Source organism: Triturus cristatus, chromosome 12 (genome assembly GCF_964204655.1).
Source record: "Triturus cristatus chromosome 12, aTriCri1.1, whole genome shotgun sequence".
NCBI lineage: Eukaryota > Metazoa > Chordata > Amphibia > Caudata > Salamandridae > Triturus > Triturus cristatus.
The window spans coordinates 539,720,777-539,743,150 of record NC_140595.1 but is presented as its reverse complement, the minus strand read 5'-3'; the positions used below and the strand labels follow the sequence as shown (position 1 = coordinate 539,743,150).

The 22,374-nt window shown below is 45.1% G+C and overlaps 1 protein-coding gene across 3 annotated transcripts in view; it reads left to right on the top strand.

The window, feature by feature from the left end:
• NFATC3 (nuclear factor of activated T cells 3) overlaps positions 1-22,374 on the top strand; it is an 870,211-nt gene that overhangs the window by 378,840 nt on the left and 468,997 nt on the right. For all 3 annotated transcript variants that reach the window (XM_085638479.1, XM_085638478.1, XM_085638480.1), the window contains exon 3: positions 3,541-3,703. In XM_085638479.1, the coding sequence (XP_085494605.1) occupies positions 3,541-3,703 (163 nt within the window). The remainder of the gene's footprint in view (positions 1-3,540; positions 3,704-22,374) is intronic.

The following is a 22,374-nucleotide window of genomic DNA, read 5'->3' as shown; positions in this document are numbered from 1 at the left end:
GGTCAGAATCTCCAGAGACACTTCGGCAGATCTTATATGATGTAGTGTTTCGAACAACCTATCTCAAGGTAAGCTGTTTCTGCCTCCTTCGGTGGCCACCGTGATAACGGATGCCTCTACTCTAGGGTGGGGAGCTCATCTGGGGGATCTGGAGGTCAAAGGCCTTTGATCTCCAGAGGAAAGATTGCTTCACATCAGTCTTCTAGAATTGCGGGTGATATGTTTGGCTCTCAAGGCCTTTCATCCCTCCCTTCGTGGTCAGTCGGTTCAGGTCCTGACGGACAACCCTTCTGCGATATGGAGATCAACAAACACGGAGGAGTAGGCTTGTATCCGCTCAGCAGAGAGGATCTACGACTCTGTTCCTGGGCTCAGGACCATCAGATTTGCTTGATTGTGAATCATCTGGCCGGAGTGCTGAATGTGCATGCGGACAGTCTCTGTCGGCAGTACTCAGCCGCTCACGAGTGTCGTCTCCTTCCGAACGTAGCCCTTCACATTGTCAGTATGTGGGGGTTCCCTCGGTTGGACCTGTTTGTCACTCAAGGGTATGAGCACTACCCGTCGTTCTGTGATCTCCAGTATCTGATGTGGGGGGCGTTGGGGAAGGCATTTCAGTTAAATTGGGGCTCACAGCTTCTTTACGGGTTTCCTCCCATTCCCTTGATCCCTCATGTTCTGAAGAAGATTTGTCAAGACCGGTCCCAAGTCATATTGATTGCCCTGGACTGGCCAAGAAGGGTGTGGTACACAGACCTCCTTTACCTCTCATTGCACCCTCTGCACCGTCTCCCTCTCAGGACAGACCTCCTCTCGCAGTCGCTGGGGCAGGTTTTATACCCCCACCTCCAGAGCCTGCACCTTCATGCCTTGAGATTGAACAGGGCAACCTGTGCTCTTTTCTCTCCCGCTGGACCAGGTTTGTGAAATGGTGTGGAGAGAGATCCATTGATCCCTTACGAGCCCATTTGTCTGATATTCTCAGTTTCCCTAGCATAACAGGGTTGTGCATTAGCAACCGTCAAAAGCTACTTTTCTGCCATGTCTGCTTTTCTCTGCTTACCAAATCAACCCTCTTTGTTGAAGTCTCCCATAGTCATGAGATTCATTAAGGGTCTCACTAATAGGTTTCCTCCAACTCCATTTGTCCTGCCTCAGTGGGATTAGAATGTAGCCCTTGCTTTCTTGATGGGGTCTCCCTTTGAACCCCTACATAGCTGTCCATTGAGATTTCTAGCATTTCAGACAGTTTTTCTGATTGCTAATACTTCTGCCAGGAGGGTTAGTGAGCTGCAGACCCTTAGCTATAAGCCCCCTTTTACCTTAATTAATGCGGATAAGATGGTTCTGAGGACCAGAGCTGCTTTCCTGCCTGAGGTGGGCACTCTGTTCCACCTAGGACAATCTATCACTTTACCCACTTTCTATTCTCCCCGTACCCTTCTAAGGAGGAGGAGAGACTTCACCACCTGGACCCTAAGAGAGCAGGCAGCTTCTACTTGGACAGGACTAAGGACTTGAGGTTGGACAACCAGCTCTTCATTGGATATGTGGGCAAGATGAAGGGCAAGGCTGCCCACAAGAGAACACTGTCCAGGTGGATCATCCTCTGCATCAAGATCTGCTATGCATTGGCCAAGAAGGAGCCTCCTGAAGGTATTTGAGCTCCTTCTACCAGAGCTAAGTTTTCGGCTTTAGATAGAGGTGTCCGTGTTGTAGACATCTGCAAGGCGCCAACTTGGGCCTCTCTCCACACTTTTGCAAAACATTATTGCTTAGACTCGGAGGTGAGGAGGGACGGCCACTTTGCACATTCTGTGTTGCAAGATGTTTTGGTATAGGTAGGCAGACACCATCCAACGAGAGCGGGACTGCTTGGGGGGCAGATGTATCCATCAGAAGAACAAGTTACTTACCTTTGGAAATGCTTTTTCTGGTAGATACAGTATCTGCCTGTAGATTCCTCACTGACCCACCCACCTCCCCGTTGCCTGTCTGTTTATACCGAGAAAATAATTGGCAGTAAATCATGTATTTTATTGTTATTTGAAATAATGTGGGTTTGTCCCTGGGAAATGTATATATTTAAGAATTTCCAGGTTTCTTTCTGTATATTGTGTATACTTGTGGAAATGTTGTCGGTTCACCGTTCGCTTCGAAGTCACCGAATAAATGGGTGGAACTGTCGTCAGCACACTGACGAGGCCTTCTTATGGCTCCGATGATGTCACGCGGAGTTGCGTGCAGAGCCGTTCCATTGTGACGTCCTCATCGACGTGGGAGAGGTATGGAGAAAGGATTCTGTGGAATGCTGCGCATGGGGTAATTCAAAAGGAGAGGAATCCACAGGCAAATACTGTATCCACCAGAAAAAGCATTACCAAAGGTAAGTAACCTGTTCTTCTGGTGCTTTGCAGCAGTTCTAAGCTGCTCCTAGAGTTTCTTTTTGCTCAAATAGCTGTGATTTTTTATATTTGTTTCCCTAGTCTTCATTGCTTGATTTTTGCTTGTGCTAAAGTGTCACTCATTGTCGTTGAATGTCACTCTTAATTACAGTGAAATTATGAAAATGTACCACATTAGCATCTGAAACTTTGGCAGCTATGATGAATTCAATACTCTTCACAGATGACAGATCGATTGCTCAAGTAGCATGCCTATCCTGCCAAAAAAAAAAAGTGTTTGAATCCTACTTCTGGATACTTCCTCTGGTGGCAAGAGAGTAAACCAAAGAGACAGATTCCATTATCATTATGTTTTTGGGCTCTCTTTTTTGCGAAAAACTTGCCCAGCACACCAAATTATTACCAAAGTCTATTATTGCTGTTTGTTTTCGACTGCACTCTAAATATTTACCTGAACCACTTTAACATTTGGTTGGACTGAGAGATGCCATCCCCAGTATTTTTCCTTGCTTATCAATACGAGAGTAACAAGTGAGGAAAAGACACCACCGGCTAGGTTTTGTTAATTCAGTCATAGAAGCAGCACGCTTACCAAAGCTTACACTTTTGGTACAAGTAAATGCTACTCTAGGTGACCTAAACAGCATTTCTCGTGGTTCTGACGTGAGCCGCGCGGAAAGTGAAAGCCAATAGGGTTTTAATAATTGATGTTCATTTGACAGGAGTGATTACAAAAATGCTGCTTCTCGGATAGGTGTTCAATATGAAATGCAGTTTCATGCACAGATTCACATTCAGTGTCATTTCTTAGTTGGGAGGAGAGGGGCAGCTAAATTACTTGTGGAATACTCTTTCTGTGGCACTCTACATTTTGCTTTTGATCAATTCCTTTACACTTGTGTTGAAATCTGACTGCCAGGTATTGCACTGTTCTGTCTCGTCTCCCTACTCAAACACCATGCTAAAGGCTGTCTGTTGACACACTAGAAGTACTTTGACATATCACCCAGATGCATTCCACGGTGAACATTAAGTAACTCTCCTTTATTACTGGCGTATTAAATCGTATACACGTGCCTTTCTGTAAAATTATATAAATCTTACCAAGTGAAACGTTCTGCGACCTTTTTTTCAGCACATCTTCACTGCCTCCACTCGACTGGCCTTTGCCAAGTCATTATGGACAATGTGAGTTGAAGGTGGAAGTACAACCCAAAACGCATCATAGAGCGCACTACGAAACGGAGGGCAGTCGAGGGGCAGTAAAAGCATCCACTGGTGGACACCCTGTCGTGAAGGTATGTTTTTGCACAGGCAATCATTTATTGTTAAAAGAAATTTGCTGAAAAATATCTGTTCTCGCGTAGACTTCAGTTTGATGTAACATGCCATATTAAAGTATACGTTAAAGATTTAAGTGAAGCTTGTCATAGTCCTTATAGAGAGATTATATGTAGCTGTCATATTAGATAGGTTGTTCACTCCTGTTATGCTGTGGCATACATGACCGCTATATAATGTTATCTTTGAAAGTTTTAACGTAACCCTATGTTCATATCATTTAAATAGCTCAATATTTTTATCCTCAAGTTGTTTTTTTCTGGTGTGTAATATAATGATGGCAAATTGTACTATCAACCCTGTTCCCTTTTCCAGCAAAAGCTAAACACCCTTGTGGTTTTGAGGCTCCTTTCTCATCCAAGACCTCAAAACCCATGATCTTTATTTTTAAGCCATGCCCACTCACAACGAACTCAATAATACAAAGTAAAACAAGCATTGGCATAGTCAATAGGTCTCACTTTTGGGACCTTATAAGTATTTAGTTATGCAGCACAATATCCTTGGTGCAACAACATCAACTATTGCATGGCTAAACACTTATAAGGTCCCAAAGGCAAGACCTATTGGCTATGCCAATGCTTGTTTCGGTAGGCACAGGGAGATTAAGTGAGGTGCCCAGAATTACAGGATGTTGAGCTGACGCCGAGACTCTAATCCGGTTCCCCAGCTCCAAAGTTGGCAGCTCTGGCTGTTGGGGAAAACGTCAAAAATCCATGCTTTGTTGCTCACGTGTTTGCCAGTACAGAAAAGCCCTCCAGACTAAAGTGTCAGCACTGTCTACATATGAGACAGGAACAAGAAGGCTGTGTGGCTTAAAACGGAAAAAAATGCATTATGTATACTTATTTAAAAGCTATGCACAATTTCTAGCAAACATCGGTAGCATTCGGAACGAAGGAGGCAGGTCTGTTCAACTTTCTCTAATATATTAGGTTTTCGTACTGGCTGGAGTCAGGTGGGGGTGAGGGTTGTCTTATGACTTTTGCAATTTTTGCCGGGACAGCAACATGCGGTCATGTTGTAAAGTCTAATTCTGTTACCCTGTCTGATAAGTCCATGGTCAGCGAGGTTGCTCTTTCGAAGCTAGGCAACACTGTTTTAGGGGGAGATGTCTAATGTTTAACCGGGGCGGCGAACCCCAATTTGGGTATTAACTTGTTTACTTCACTTATGTTCCAAATTGTATCTGCATGACCGACGATGTGAAACCGCATTCCGATCTTGACTGCTATAGCTTAATTGTATCATATTACGTATAGGTCCCTGACGTAGTTTATGGTTGTGAACATTTTTAATAAAAAAAAGTTTTACAAAAATATGTAGCTCTGTTGCTGGACTTTCCTTATGTAAATCATTTTCCCCAAATGCCTTGGTCTAATTTGTTGATGTGAAGCTACCAAAGACGGAAGCTCCGAGATTGCGCTGTTTTAATTAATGAACATCCAGGAGGGTTTCACTTAAAGCATTGCCTCACACAAGTGCAATTACTAAGTTTTATCAACTTAAAAATGTGAATTGCGTAAGAAAATTTAAATTGTAATAGTCTTATTATTTCTACACTAGTGTAAAGTCCTTTTTCTTACTGCCCATATCTGAACACAATGGGAAGGCAATGGTATCCGTTAAGTATGTGTATTCTGGAACGTATCCTGCAATCTGTCAGCTGTTGGCGGAAAGAAACCTCGATTCTCAACTATTGAAATATGAAAAAGGTGCATTAAAGAAATATTTTCTTAAAATGAGTAATGGCATACAAGATGGCGAAGTCTAGCAGGAACCTCCAGTCAGAAAGACGAAACTAAGGCGATTTGTCGCAGTAAGTAATCAAAACACCAGCAATACACCTCTTCATGCGAGATGATTAGTCGGTCCTGTCCACATGTTAAGGGTTTTAGTGCAACATTTGGAAGCCAGTAAGCTCTGTAAACAATCAATGTGAAATCAAGTGTAACGGTGGAAGCCACAGTGCACCGAAAAGTGAGGAGCCCTGCAACAAGAACAAAAGAAGTGTGAGCAAAATGGAGACAGAGAGGGCGGAGCGAGTGAGTGGCTGGGACGTGCGGGAGAGTAGAGAAGCGCGTGTGCGCTTGGAAGAGCAGTCTGCTCTTTTTCGAAGCACATACTCTTGCTTGTGGGGCGCGCCTGCGCGCTCTCGCAAGGTGTATGCTGCCACAAGCACGAGTATGTGCTTCGAAAATGGCAGAACGACTACTAAAGGTCTCCTATGCAACGCATGCGCGCTGTGTAGGCGAGACCTAAAAATGGCATTTGAAGCATATCTGTGGGTGGGAAGCTTACTGTGATGCTGAGATAACGATCTCTTCCATCTCATTTGCTTCAGCACCTCCTAAAACCCTTAGCCCTGCTGAATCACCCCTTTAATTTATCTCATAAAGTTGGCTGAATTGTAAGAGCGACTACATAAGATACATTTCTCATAGTCCATGTCTTTTTTCAGTGTGTTTTATTGTTTTGTCTTTGCAGTATGTTGCACAAAAATAAACATTAGGCGTAGTTATTCTGTACACTGTAACAAGCTGTTAACTAATGTAGGTTGTTATACGTGATGTAGTTTAGAAACCGATGCCATACATATTTAATATATTTATTCATGGATGTTGAATAGCAAGATTAACTTTTCAGTGGCGGGGCGCCTAATATTGACAAACGGGAGTCGGTAAGAGTGGAGGAAGGTTCGACTTAAGCGAGTCATGATTTCACCCCTTAGGAGTATAAGTCCTGGGAGATGCGATTCTTTTTATCCCCTATATTTCTAGTCCGGGATGGAATGAGTAAGTAATTCATGTTTATTTCGTATTTTTCAATATAAATAAAGCATACCTACATATTGAATACAATAAATAGTAAAAAAAAAAAAAAAAGATTAAAACTGCATTTGCAAATCGAAGGTTATTTTAACTTAAAAACAGACTTCGCGGTACAACAAATCCTTAAAGTGGCAGTAAAAAAAAACCCAGAAAACTTAACATGTATGTCTACAATGTTTCTTTTGATGTGGCAAACATGGGGTAGAAGAATGAAAATTTTGATTTATTCAGCACAGTGAACCATTTATCGGATCTCGAATATGACTGTCCCCAAAACCTAGTAAATGTGGCTAAGGGGAATATGCCACATAATGTTAAATATTCAGAGTTTTCACTGTTTTATTTTCAATATCCTCCAGGCGGGGTTCAAACTGAGGTACACATTTAATAGGCAAGTAAAGCTCTGTGATCCTGCTGGAGCCTTGTTAATGTAACATGTCCTTCAGGGCATCCTACGATTGTGTAATTCTGGAGTCCTCCAAATTGTAACCCAGTACAGCACCGGTCTCAAATGTGCAAGGGTAGTGATATCTTGCGACCACCCAAGAACAATATATAATGGAATGCTCAAAGTTCATATGGGCAGCCTAAAGAGGTGCTTCAAGAAAAGTTCCTCACGTGGTTTGAGCTGTAATTTTAATAAAGCTGAAGCCTAACGTAGGGCTGCAGACCATGCCTCATGTGCGGAACGGAAGGCACATTGGTACAAATTTCATATGCCAAGACTACATTACTTTTATTTATCCGCTTCATCCATTTCGCATCACTACTTAATTTTAATTTCAAATAGTAGATACATTTTCTAAAACCACTTCATCCAGTTTTGCTACTACCCATGCCTTCCTCTGGGGTCTAAACACCAAACAATTTGTTAGTGTTAATAACCAAACGGCTCTGCTTGCAAAATTCTGAAAATGTAACAGGATTGCTAGTTTACTGTCTCCAAACCTAATTTCAACTACTTGATTGATGTACAAGGAGGAAATGGTGGGAGATTAAGATCTTGCAACTTTTACTTTGTCTTGTGGGCCACATCGAACGTAAGCATAATTCCCTTCATAGTCCCATTAGGCCATTCAATAGTACTTGAGGCATGTTCAGTATCTCATATATCATTGCGGGGATATTATCAAAGACAGTCCTCTTTATCACAAAGGCCACGTAATAGGCTGTGTTCGAGGCATGTGGGCTGCTGAATTCATATCTGTGCATAGATCGCCGCCTAGTGTTGGGTCCGGATGTTTGCACGTTGTTGTCCTGGAAGAGTCTTCGAAGTATCCTGGGATAGGTGACTCCTCCCCTGGACTACAGTGCGCATGGGCATCCTCTCCATCCTCAGATTGTTTTTTTCCGCCATTGGGTTCGGATGTGCTTATCTTGACTCAAGTTAGGAAAAACTTTTTCCAGGCCAAAAGGACTTTAGTTCGCGTCGGTACTGTTCCCGATCGGTATCGATAGTATCTTGTTAGTTTGCTAACTTCCAGAACCAACTTTTTCGCATTTTACACGACCATCGACGATGGAATCGAGGACACCATTCAAGCGGTGTCCTGTATGCAATGCAAAATATCCCCATATCGACGTCCATCCGGTGTGCAACAAATGCCTTTCACCGGATCACGACGAATCTACATGTATGGCCTAAGCCCGATTCCGATCCAAGAAGACTCTCCGGAATCGACGAGCAGCGAGACTCGAAGCGCAGCAAGCGGCACCGGCCCCGGCCAACATCTTCAGCGCCGAAGACAAAGATGTCGAACACGTGGAGAACCTACCCTCCAGCCCCGCTTCCAAACACGACTCCAGATCGGAAGACGTCGAAGAACGACTCTTTTCCAGAGATGAAGCCGACACCGAGGTAGGAGACTACAATGAGGCCTTAGGGGCCGAAGAGAGTAGCTCCGGTGACTAGCAATGCCTACCCGTACAGACTGAGGATATCCCAGTGCGCCAGTCTATGGCTCCGGTCGAGGGATCGCCTTCGGGCCTTACCCAAGACCTATCCCGCAGTTCTTCGGCCCCGCCCTCTGGCCCGGCCTCGGACATTCAGCGGCAGCCATTACTACCCAAAACGGCTGGTTTCCCTTCTTCGAAACCGGAACCGAAAGCTGTATTGGTTCACCAGAAACCGAAACCGAAAGTGAAGCTGGTCGGATCGAGGCCCACCACACCTTCGACGCCAGCAAAACCCGTCGGCACCGACCGCACCAAACGAGACTTCGGTGCCGAACTTGCAGCAGCCGACGTCGGCGCCGACACACGGAAAAAGACCTTCGGTGCCACCAAACCTACTCGGCTCCCGGCACCGACACAATCGGCTCCGACCCCAAAGGTCAAACTGCCTGCGTGATGAGTGAACGTAGTCCAGGGAGGAAATCTCTCTCTAGGTCAATCGGAAGTGCCTGAAAAAGATAGAGAAGTTTGGGAATACCCATCATTTTGATCTCATATGTTCACCCCAACCATGATATATATAGAGGTTTACAGCGCTTGAGATCTTGTTGGATCTGAAGCAGTAGGGTGGGGTAGTAAAGCCCTAAATAACCCCTCCAAATGTGGAGTGATCTGAATCCTCAAATGCATGAGTTTATATTTAGCCCATGAGAACGGATGAATAGACCAAATTAACTCAGAAGCCCGCGACATCCTCAAACTTCTTCAGCTCCTCCTGGAGAGCCGGTAGGGAGGAGCGAGGATTGGCAAGTGTCATTGTGATGTCTTCTGCAAATAATGACATATTGTGCTCCTCGCCCACAAAGCTGATCCCATGGATCTCTGGAGTTGCCCAGATCCGTGCTGCCAGGGGTTCTATACTCTGGACAAACAGCAGGGGGGACAGTGGGCAGCCCTGTCTTGTTCCCCCACCCAAGGCGAATGGCACAGATCTTACCCCATTAATCTGCACGCTTGATAGATGTTGTGCGTAATTAGCTTTAATCATAATAATAAAGGGTTCCCTAAAGCCAAACCTTTCCAACATATGAAAAAGAAATGACCAGTCTACCCTGTCAAAGGTAGAGGACAGGGGTCACAGCAAACCTACAACAAGGGCAACACACAAAGCACCTACGATAAAAACACCCGGGGTGGATATCGTGGCTCCAGCACAAAGGGCAGAGGACGCGGGTACGGCAACACCAGGTCCTCCCCCAAGAACAAACAGTGACGCCCTCTCCCTTCCTCCCGACCACATAACACCTGTCGGGGGAAGGCTACAAAAGTTCCTGTCCACGTGGAACTCCATCACCACGGACAGGTGGGTCAAAGATATTGTCAAATACGGTTACTGCCTAGAATTAACCTCAACTCCACCCACAATACCTCCAAAACACCGTCCTATGTCCTCAGAGCACTTAACGCTCTTACAGCAGGAGGTTCTAAGTATGCTACTAAAAGGCGCAATAGAGGTCGTACCCGTCCACCAGCAAGGTACGGGGGTGTACTCCCTGTACTTTTTAATACCAAAAAAGGACTGGTCACTCAGACCTATATTAGACCTGAGACCCCTGAACCGCTACATTCTCTCCGAGCATTTTCACATGCTCACTTTACAGCAAGTCCTCCCGCTGCTCAAGCAGGGAGACTTCCTGGCCACGCTGGACCTCAAAGATGCGTATTTCCACATACCCATTCACCCCTCACACAAAAAATACCTCAGGTTCACTGTTCAGAGGCAGCACTACCAATTCAAAGTCCTTCCCTTCGGCGTGACAACAGCACCCAGGGTTTTCACAAAGTGCCTAGCTACTGTGGCGGCACATCTACGGAGGCAGCACATACACGTCTACCCTTACCTGGACGACTGGCTCGTTCAAGCAAAGTCAGCCCAGCAATGTGCCAGCCACATGTCCCACACCATTCACCTCCTTCACAGTCTGGGGTTCTCACTAAATTACCCAAAATCCCATCTCCAGCCCGCACACGTACAACAGTACCTAGGTGCGACTATAGACACTCTGGCGGCCACAGCTCAGCCAAATTTAGTGAGAATCAACAGCATTCAAATGCTGATTTCCAAGTTCAAACCACAACACTCCCTTCCCGCGCGAGTGTTCATGCAGTTGATAGGCATGATGGCCTCCTGCATTTTCATAGTCCCACACGCGAGACTACATATGCGCCCGCTTCAGGAGTGCTTAGCACGTCAGTGGAATCAGGCTCAAGGACAGTTGAAAGACCTAGTGTTGGTGAGCGGTCGGGCATACAACTCTCTGCATTGGTGGAATCCACAAAACCTTTGCAAGGGCCGACCGTTCCAAGAGCCTGTTCCACAAATAATACTGACAGCGGACGCGTCTCTCCAGGGATGGGGAGCTCATGTACTCAACTACACAGTGCAGGGACTATGGACAACACAACAGAAGAAGATGCACATCAACCTTCTGGAATTGATGGCAATCTTCCTGGCAATGAAAGCATTCAAAGTACACTTGTGCAACAAAGTCGTGTTGATCCGGACGGACAACATGACCGCCATGTACTACATACAGAAGCAGGGAGGAACACACTCTCCACAGTTGTCTCATCTGGCTCAGAGCATGTAGAGTGGGCCATTCAGAGGAACATGTTCCTCATGGCAGAACACCTCCCCGGCAAGGACAACCAGATGGCGGATCTGCTCAGCAGACACAGCCACCAGATGCACGAGTGGGAGTTACACCCATCAGTACTCCAACCGTACTTCCAGCAATGGGGTCATCCAGAGATAGACCTATTCGCCACAAGCGAAAACGCAAAATGCCAAAGCTTTGCCGCCAGGTTCCCACATCCGCAGTCGCAGGGCAATGCGATATGGATGAACTGGTCCGGCAAATTTGCGTACGCTTTTCCCCCAGCACCACTAATACCGCTGGTGGCACGCAAACTCAGACAACACTCACTGACACTCGTCCTGGTTGCTCCAACGTGGGCACGCCAGCCATGGTACACCACCTTTCTCGAACTTTCCGTGGTGCCGCATCAAAGGCTGCGGATCAAACCCGCGCATTTGACGCAGAACCATGGAGAGATTCAGCACCCAGATCCGCAACAGCTGAACCTGGCAATCTGGCTCCTGAAGTCCTAGAGTTTGGCTACCTAAACCTGCCACCTGACTGTATGGACATCATTAAGGAGGCCAGAAGACCCACTACCTGAGCTTGCTATGCAGCCAAATGGAAAAGGTTCGTCATTTATTGCAATAATAATGACATTAACCCGCTAGACGCATCCATCCAAAACATAATTTGTTACCTCTTACACCTATACCGATGCAATCTGGCGTACACCTCTATATGTGTCCATTTGACCGCAATATCAGCCTATCTGCAGACCAGGCAGCACCTCTCACTATTCAGAGTGCCTGCCATCAAAGCATTCTTGGAAGGACTCAAACGAGTCATTCCACCAAGCCACCCACCGGCTCCAATGTGGAACCTCAACTTGGTCCTCACACGCCTGATGGGGCCACCCTTTGAACCTCTACACTCATGCGTGATTCAATTCCTAACCTGGAAAGTAGCTTTCCTAGTAGCGATCACTTCTTTAAGAAGAGTTAGTGAACTCCAGGCACTAACCGTTCAAGAGCCATTTATACAGGTTCACGCCAACAGGGTCGTACTACGTACCAACCCCAAATTCATGCCCAAGGTGATATCGCAGTTCCACATGAATCAAACTATTGAACTGCCTGTTTTCTTTCAAAACCCACAGACTGTCGCAGAAAGAGCACTCCATACACTAGATGTAAAGAGGGCCCTCATGTACTATATCGACAGGACTAAAGTCTTTAGGAAAACAAAACAGCTTTTCGTTGCCTTTGCCCCACACCACAAAGGTAACGCTATCTCCAAAGCAGGTATAGCCAGATGGATCGTTAAATGTATTAAAATTTGCTATCAAAAGGCTAAACGCACATTAACGATTCCCCCACGAGCCCACTCAACACGTAAGTTAGGGGCCTCCATGGATTTCCTAGGAAACATACCTTTGCATGATATATGTAGAGCAGCCACCTGGTCCACTACACATACATTTACAAAACACTATTGTGTAGATGTGCAATCAAAACAGCAGGCAGCTGTAGGACAGGCTGTTCTCAAAACTCTTTTTCAGACCGCTGCAGCTGGCACTGGTAGCCGCCGCTAATAGAGGGCACTGCTATGTATTCTATGCACAGATATGAATTCAGCAGCCCACATGCCTCAAACTGATTATGCTACTTACCAGTATGCATCTGTTCTTGGCATGTAGGGCTGCTGACATTCATATCGCCCTCCCTCCTCCCCGGCGCCTGTAGCAGCTGCAGCTCTCAGAATTACTGTAAGCATGGTCATCACTTTCTGTATCTACTCCATCACTGCCACAATGGCGAAAAACAATCTGAGGATGGAGAGGATGCCCATGCGCACTGTAGTCCAGGGGAGGAGTCACCTATCCCAGGATACTTCGAAGACTCTTCCAGGACAACAACGTGCAAACATCCGGACCCAACACTAGGCGGCGATCTATGCACAGATATGAATGTCAGCAGCCCTACATGCCAAGAACAGATGCATACTGGTAAGTAGCATAATCATTTTCAGGGGATGTGACATATTTCGGTCATCTGAAGACTTGATCTTTGGAGCTCACTTTTTTAGGTCTGGTGTTAGTTAGGCCCTTTTTTTTATTTTATTTTTTTTTACTCTTTTTATTGCCAGAGAGCATATCAAGGAACATTTCCAATAAACAAGAAAAGGAAGCAATGCACTGTAGCTCCACAACCTCATCATACAGAGTTGAATCCCCAGCTGTCCACCCACCCCTCCTTGCCTCCAACTCGTCATTAGGCCGTCAGATCAGTTCCGATATTTCTAAAAAAACATCAAAATCGGTACTGTCAATGGGGGTGCATAGCCCACTTCAATATTCATTCCAATTGCTCCAAATTTTTGCCATTTATTTGGACACAGTCTGCCCTTGTAAACCTCTCCCTCTGCCACCATGCACCAATCCATGGCTGTCTTCCAGTCATTAAGCTGCGGTGCCCGATCAGCCCTTCACTACTGTGCTATATTATGTTTAGCTACCATAAATCCCAGTGTCCTCTATAGTTGGTCCATTTGAGGAAGGTCAGTCATATATCAGATATTCAACAGACACTACTTCACGGTAGCCTCCCTGTCACTCCCACACACGCTATTCATACATGCAGTCCCTTCTAGCCAGTAGTGCTGCAGTATTGGACAGCTCCAGAACATGTAAAAAAACATACCGATTTGACCACATTTCCTATGACCTAATGCATCCAGCACTTGCCCATCTTTACCATAGTGGTGCATGCGTAATAACATCGATGTAGGATTTTTAATTGAACCAATCAGAATCTAGATCAAAAAGCCACCTTAAGGGGGAACGCCAATGCCTCAGGCCATTCATCTTTCTCTAGACATTCGAGATTACAATCTCAACGCTCCCTCAGCTGAGTCTGAGCATCAGTAGTGTTATTATTTAGTTTAGGGTAGGTAAATGAGATCGCCGTTTTAGGCATATGGTCAGTCAGCAATCTATCCTCTAAGGGCGAGGATTCAGGGAGATCTTCTCGCTTTGACAACGCCTTCTGAAACACATGTTGGATTTGCAGATGGTGGTCGCTGCCATCTGTTATTTGGTCGGCAAATAAAATCACTCCACCCTGTGCTGACGGGTCACCCACCCTGGAGAGGCCAATCAGGTCCCACTTATCAAAGCCTGTAAGCAGTGCCCTCTTTTTGCATGGTTGCCCCCACTTTTTGCCAATTTGTTGATGTACTTTGACTGAGTGTGCCCTGGGTTCCTGCCAACCAGGTACCCATGGCCTATATTCTTTCCGTAAACTGCATTGAAACCAAACCCAAGTGGCACTCATTGGCCACATGTCAGTCCCTTGTAAATGGTACCGTAGGTACCAAGGGCACTGTGGCTAGGGAAGGCCTCTAAGGGCTGCAATACTTATTGTGCCACCCTTAGAGGCCCTGTACCTTTACGCACACACACTGTAATTGCAGGCTGAGTGTTTTGGTGCAGAACAAAGTGAAGAGTCGACATGGAACACAACCCTGTGTGCCATGCCTACAACCTACTGCCCTGGCATAGGTCAGCCACCCCTCTAGCTGGGTGCACTATACCAGTGGTTAGGGTACAGGCGCATGAGCCCTGTACCCCTACAGTGTCTAAGCCAATTCTTCGACATTGTACGTGCTGTAATGCCATTAAGAGAATATGGTGATGGGAGTTTGTCATTACGAACTCTACAGCACCATAATGGCTTTACTGAAGACTGGGAAGTTTGGTATCAAAGTTCTCAGCACATTAAACCCACACTGATGCCAGTGTGGGATTTAATGAAAAATTCACTCAAAGGGCATATTGGAGATGCCCCCTGAAAAACGACCTAACTCTAATGTCTGGCTGCTCGTCAACTGCCACCACCAGACATGTTTCTGAAACCCTTGGTTGAGAGCGTGCTGCTCTCTGGGGTCTAGAATAATGCACACCCTGGGACAAGGTGCTAAGCCTCCTCCCCCAGGATGGGCAGGTTCCACGAAGGGAAAGTTCCAAAGGCCTGACGCCTTTGTGAGCTACCTCAGCCATTTGCTGCTTCCAGCATCTGGCCCCCACCGATTCTGACCCCCACTTTGGGCGAGAGAATCTGCGGGGGAAAAAGTGAGGAAGGGAGGTGTGCCCACCTTTACGAACTCTACCCCTCAGGTGGGGGAGGTGAGGTGAAGCACAACTCTGTCCCCTCCATCTTGCAGATGGGAGGACCCAGCCAACCAGAGAGAGGCATATGCCCCCCTCCCATTGGTCCCGACCATTACTTACCTGTAACACCCCTAAATCTACTATTTAGAAGCAACCCTGAACCTTGTCTCCTCAGAGAAGAACCGACGAGAAGAAGAGAAGGAGGACCGAAGAAGCCATACTGAACTAAGAGGAGGAGGACACCCACTGACTTGGCTACAGCCCTACCGGCCTGTCTGCAACTTGAACCTGCTCCAGTGAAATCCTGGTGTGTCCTGCAGCCAGCAGCCCTCAAGAACCCGAAGGACCTACCCTGCCTTCAAAACCCAAGACTTTGTCTCCTGTGAGCACCGTATTTGCTCACCAACAGACTGTGGCCAAATCCATGAGTCTGCACCACTCTGCACCCGACGCCCAGGGCCCGAGTTAGAGTATCCCAACACCACAAGGAGGTCTCCCCAGTGATCCTGACCTGAGATCTGGCGATCTCTGACCTGCCGCCAATCGATGCCTGCAGCCCCTTTCTGGAGGATCCCCCCAACTGGAGCTAGCAAGAAAACCAGACGCCTAAAGATACCCCTGCACCCAACATCCTGCGGCCTTGGGTGGCCCATCCGACGGTGTCCCAGCATCTCAACTTACCTCTCCAACTGGTGGTCACCTCCAGAAGATCTTCGTCCCAGAGCCTGCAGTCTTTGTTGCAACCAAAGAATCCCCATTGAAAACAACAGGGCACCCAACTCAAAAACCGCACCCTGTACCCAGCCGCTGCTGCGGGTGCACTTTGGGTGCTAACCGTGATCCCCCTTTGCCCTGAGCCTAACACCAGGAGCTTTGCTCCAACACCCTTATGGCCTGCTCGTGAGCGGTCACCAACCAGAGGCCCTCTATCCCCCATTAGAAAACATTGGGCCTCAGCACTCTGCACCCGGCCACCCTAGTGCCACTGAGCGTGCTCCCAAACCTAAGTACTTACCCTGAAACAGATAACCTCATTTTCTCCCATATGACTGCATTGACTGCTTTCTTGTGAAAATTGTTCTGTGTGGGAGGGTTGGTTTTGTATGAAAACTTGAAAAACTGCTTTACTTACCTTTTCTCTAGGAAATGTCCCAGTGTGATATCTAGTCAATCCTGATAAAGTTGGCCACATTTTGGATCTGCATCCACAGAGAATACATGCCTGGGACAGTTACAGATCTAAAAATTGCTGGCTATGCTACAAAGACACTGGTATGCTATTATACTTGCTTTGGCACAGTCCAAAACTTACCCTGTATTGGAGAGAAGTGCTGAATAACATTGGTTAAATGTTTGAAAACCTAATCTTGAGACACTAATCATGCAGAATGTTTGGGATAGACGACAGTGACATGCCAGCGCAGATCACCCAGGGAAAACCTATCATGATCCACCTCTGTACAGCCAAAGAAGTGATTTAAGCATCTGGGGTCACAGTCCTGGTGCCAGACCATAGGCCGTGTCTGAAAGAGGGATGGGAAATAATAGGCATGGGGAAGATATCAGTGGAGCAGAACTGGGAAGAATTTGAATAAATGTTGGGGGCAATGTCTAACACATCTGATAGACATCTAGCCGCAGATTCCTTACCTTTGAGTTCCTTATGAGGAGCACGATTATGACAGTGATGGATAGGATTTGAAGTTTCCCCACCCCATCTCTGACACTGCCCATCCTCCTATGGAGGACAGCTGGCTGACTGAGCTGGATGAAGCTAGTTGCTTGGAGTATTCCCCATCCTCGGGCCTTCTTTCTCCTCCTGACCTTGCTACGGAGGGTTGCTCCTCTCTAACTGACATGCTCAGACTAGTTTGTTTTTATGGATATGACACTTCCTTCTGTGGAAATGACGGCTGATCCCTTACTTTGTGTCCTCCTTCAAGGCCAAACTGGGATAGAGCTGGTGCTTCCTTATAGTGAAGCTCTGTTTGACATTTGGTTGGGGGCTTGGTCTAAACCTGATACAAGAGCCCCTCTGGATCGCTCTATTTCTCACAAACCCTGACCGGTTCTCGGCGATCGAGCCTATCTCCTCCACCATCCTACTCAGCACAGTTTTGAGATACAGGCTGCTTCGGAAGCCCAAAATATCTAGCCTCTTCCCACTATTCCTACAGAGTCCAGAAGGCTAGACACTTGTGATAGGCATATTTTCTCCTCCAACAGTTCTGCGCTGTTATCCCTTAATACGTTTTGCATCCTCAAACGCTTTTCCCATACACTGTGGCGCTCACTGGCACGTCTGCTCCCCTCCCTTCCGGATGAAACCCAGAATGATCTTGCCCCGTTAATACTGAATGGGCAACAAGCAGCTAAATGAATCATTCGATGTAGTATGGATAACACTGACTCAATAGGCTGGGCTATCACCTCTTCAGTGGCACTATTTCAGTGTTCCTGGTTGTGCACCTCTGGGTTTTCGGAGACTGTTAAAAACACATTGATTGACATGCCATTTGATGGCGCCCGTGTATCTGTGCCCATGCCAATTCTGCATTACAATAAACAACGAAATACCAGTACTGAAACAATTTGACTTTCAAAAGACACACATTGAGATAAAACAATGTGACCACAGGACCACTGTTTCCATATGAATCAATCAAAATGTATTCATCCACATCATCATTTCTATGAATTTCATGAAGATATTTGAAAAACATTAAAACCAATTTTCACACCACACTCACCCAGAATTTTACTTATAAACATCTCTCTAACACCCGCCAAATCACTCATCTACACACTCACTACAATCATTACTCCCATACTTTCGCAGTCATACAGTGTTCACAGCCAACAAGCATTCTAGCAGCCTAGCACCCCACCCACTTTACAAAACCAACAAATCCTCATTCACAAAAAACAGCTTTTACAACAGGCCAAAGAAGAAAAAGTTCAAACAACATATATAAAATTAAACACAATTAAGACAAATCATAGACACTCAATTGGCAACAAACAGGTAGATGCGTTTCGAACCCCCTATGGATTCCGGGGTTCTCCTCAGGACCGACAAGCTGCAAAAGACAAACCCAAATCTCTTGGTATTTCTACAACCACAATGACCTCTCTCGCAGGTCCTAGCCCCAACAGCCACCATCAGCTTACCTCAATTTATTTCACTAGCCAATCTAGGTTTCTGCTGGCGACAAAATTCTGACAAAACCAACAACAAATGGCCCATAAATATCAACATCGTGCATAACTCCTGACATTATCAGAATAAACTGAGCACTCTGGAATTCTTACATTAATAGCGGTCGTCATCTGCTCGCGTTTGAATGCTGCTCTGTTCACTCATGAAATTCTTCTAGATGTAGGAAGTCCTCCCTAGAGCGAGAGAGGCATGAGAACAAAACCACGTTTTAGAAACTGACGGTTGAAACGCGTGGAGGCTAAATCACGAAGGATTAACGGATTAAACTCACTTTTTTTTGTATTTGGACTGCCCGCGACCGAAAAGATGGCAAATCACCGCTGTGAAGCTCGGGTCTTGTATTTCGAAAGAAGTAAAAATTAGAAGAGCATAAATAAACATTCATTTCTAAAACGGTCCTAGCACCAGTTCAATCTAACTGGGAACCTAATTAATTTGGTTGAATGGAATCCTGTACGGTGGCTAATACCGTGTCAGAAACCATGTGAGACTTGAAACATACCTTTTGATGGGAGTTGCGGGAAGCGGAATAATCCGAGGTCACTCTCTTGGCAACGAGCCGCGGACTGTGGTGCTCAATGGGTGCGGAAGTGCATTACTTATTCACGCTGTGCTACTTGGTAAGCGCACTGCTCTCTGGGCAATGAAGTCATGCCCGACTTGATTCAAGCTGGAAATGCCGTCATCCCTTTGAACTACGTGAGAATATTAGACACACTGGCGAATAGTGGTTCACAGGACTCAGCTTAAAAATTAGAGCACACGTTATGCATATTATGTATGCAACTCGCACCTTGGATAGTGTGACAATTAACGTCAGGCCTCTAGAGGCTTCATGAGTTGAATGCTACTTCTTTTTAAATTCCAGAAGCTGACAAAGTGCATGAGACGTTTGAAGCCTTTTGCATGGGAAATAACAGGTGTCAGCTACTAAAACCACCTCTAATCTTTCTTTGGCCCTGCCTATACATGCAGGGAAATACAATGATCTAATTGATATGTCTGTACCATAGGTCAGTAGATGAATAAAAACAACTTGATGACAGCCACTATAGGTTCCACGATTTCACGCATGCCGGTGTGGGCAATTCTAAAGAAAGTCTCTAACAACTTTTGATGTGGGGTCTAGCCTTATCCTAATTTATACATCTCTGATAGTTCATTCATCCCATCAACTGCGTAATTAAATTTTACAACCAGCACCGCCTCTTTACGAGTCAGTTTCAATTCTAAGTCGCCACCTCTATAGTCTTGTTCTACTTTCAAAATGACTGTCCATTGTAGATCCTTCTCAGAATGTGCGTTTAATCTCCAGTGGTTAACTAGTGAGGCTGGCTGGACATTTTGGCGTATCCTTGATTTATGTTGCGATATTCTATATCTCACTTCCTGACTCATTTTACCTATGTATAACTTTCTACACGGGCACAATATCCCGTAGATAACATTTTTTGACTTACAATTAGTAAATTATTCATGTTTCCAGTGGATTGAATTATGAGTGAACAGTGAGCCTTCCTGAGTGGATTCACAGCATATACATGTACCACATTTGTGATGTCCAGAGACTGGAGGATGCCCTACATAATCCTGTAATGTATTTTGCTTCATTTGCGGTAATGCAGCTCTCACCACTTGATTTGAAATACTCCTGTCTTTCTTGAATGCAAAAAGTGGAGTTGAGGATAAAGATTGGTCCAGATTTTTAACCAAATGCCAGTTCTGGTGAATAACTTTTATTAGGAGGTTAGAATTGGGACAAAAAGTTGAAACGTATACTATTATTTCAACTGGAAGCCGTTGCTTTCTCTCCAACAGGACTTTGCGGGGAGTTCACCAAGCTCTTTTCATTGCCCTCTTAAGCAATTTCGTTGGGTATCCTCTGTCCAACAGGCTCACCAATAAATTGGTAGCGTGTAAGGTGTATTCATCTTTGTAAAAACAATTACGTCTTATCCTTAGAAACTGTCTGTAAGGCAGATTTTCTTTTAGGTTTCTAGGATGGTTGCTCGAGAAATGCAAGGCTTTGTTCCTATCTGTAGGTTTTTTGAATAAAGTTGTAACCAAACCTCCTTCAGCTGCATAGACCTCCACATCAAGAAATGGCATTTTGATATTTGGATGATTTATACTAAATTTGATGTCAGCTGTCCTGCTGTTCAGCCAATTGTGACATTTTTGCAAATCATCTTAATTGCCTGTCCACACCATGAAAATGCTGCCTATGAATCGTACCCAGCTCCCAATGAATTGAGAAAAGGGGTTGTTGTTGTAGATGAATTTATCTTAATATTTCGCCATGAAGAGTACAGCTAGCTCTGGGGCGAAGGGACATCCCATAGCTACTCCCTTCACTTGGTAGTAGAAATCTCCATTAAAATTGAAGTAGTTCTTCTTCAGCGCAAAGCTCGCTAATTCTACTATAAATTCTGTGGGAACTTGGACTGGTTTTGTCGTACTGTCCAGAAAGGAGGTGACTACTGCTAGTCCTTCGTCTTGAGGTATTTGTGTATATAAGGACACCACGTCCAATGTAACTAGAATATGTTCTTTCCTGACAAATTGCATGGAATCTAGTTTGTTAATAAGATCTGTAGTGTCTTGGAGAAAGGAAGGAGCTTCTATCATGAAAGGTTTTTAAAAAGGATAGACAGATTTCGAAATTGGTTCCATCAGGAATTTACACCCTGAGACGATAGGTCGTCCTGGTGGTAAAGTCTCATTTTTATGTACTTTTGGTAGTACATAGAATAGCGGGATTCTGGGGTGTTTATTTTGTAGATATTCATATTCCTTTTTCCCAAGAAACCCTTGTTGACATCCACTTTCTAAAATGTTAGAGTTGACCTTGTAGCTCACATGTAGGATCTTTTGAAATTGTTCCATAACATCTCCTAACTGTCTCATCACTTCAGTAGTGTACTCTGGTGTGCCCCATACAACAATAGAGCCCCCTTTGTCCACCTGCTTTATTGTTCTGGTGTGGTCATTCTTCAGATTTAATAGGGCTTCTTTTAGTGATTTAGATGTATTATGTTTCACAAATTATTTCTTTCTTTCCATCTCAGTGATTGCTGACAACACTGTTTTTTAAAAAATGACCACTTCCTTTGGAATCTTATTTGCTGGTGGACAAAAAGATGTTTTTTCCTTAATCCTGTTATTTCCATACTCTGAGTGGGTTTTCAGCAAAAAAGGTTTTCAATCGTATTTTGCGGCAAAATTCAATGGCCTCTGTTTTCATTCTAACAAAGTTTGTACTCTTTGTTGGGACAAAAGATAATCCTTTTTCTAGCATACTTTGTTCGTCTTTAGTTAAGATTCTTTGTGATAAATTGTAGATAGGGGAGACTGCTAATTTTTGTAATTCTGACGTCTTGTTGACATGGTTGAAAGTTGAATCTGGTTCTGCCTCGATTTTTCTGTTGGCCTCTTCCTAAAAAAGTAGTTTGTTGTTGTTGAAAATTGCCCCTTCTGTTTGTATTCCTACGTCCTTCGTTGTTTTCTGCCTCACTGCCACTTGAGGAGGATGATGTTTCAGAGAACGAATTGAAATTATTTTTTGATCTTCCTTGGTATTCTGGGAGATACCTACGTGACTCTACTCTTGCATAAAAATCCATCTGAAGGTATGGATTTACCTTTTCCAATGAGAAATTTTTCTTGGCCTTTTCGAATTTATTTCCTTTTTAATTGATGGTATAGTCTTTAAATTCCAAGATCTCTTTTTCTACTTTTCTGCATTACAGCGGTTTCAGGACAGCTGGGGCGGTGAGGCCCCTTAATTCTTGGTTAGTTGGGGAACTCTCTTTTTTATTTCCATTAAGCCATTGGTAGACTTCTAACTTCTGGTTCTTTTTAAACATTCCACCTT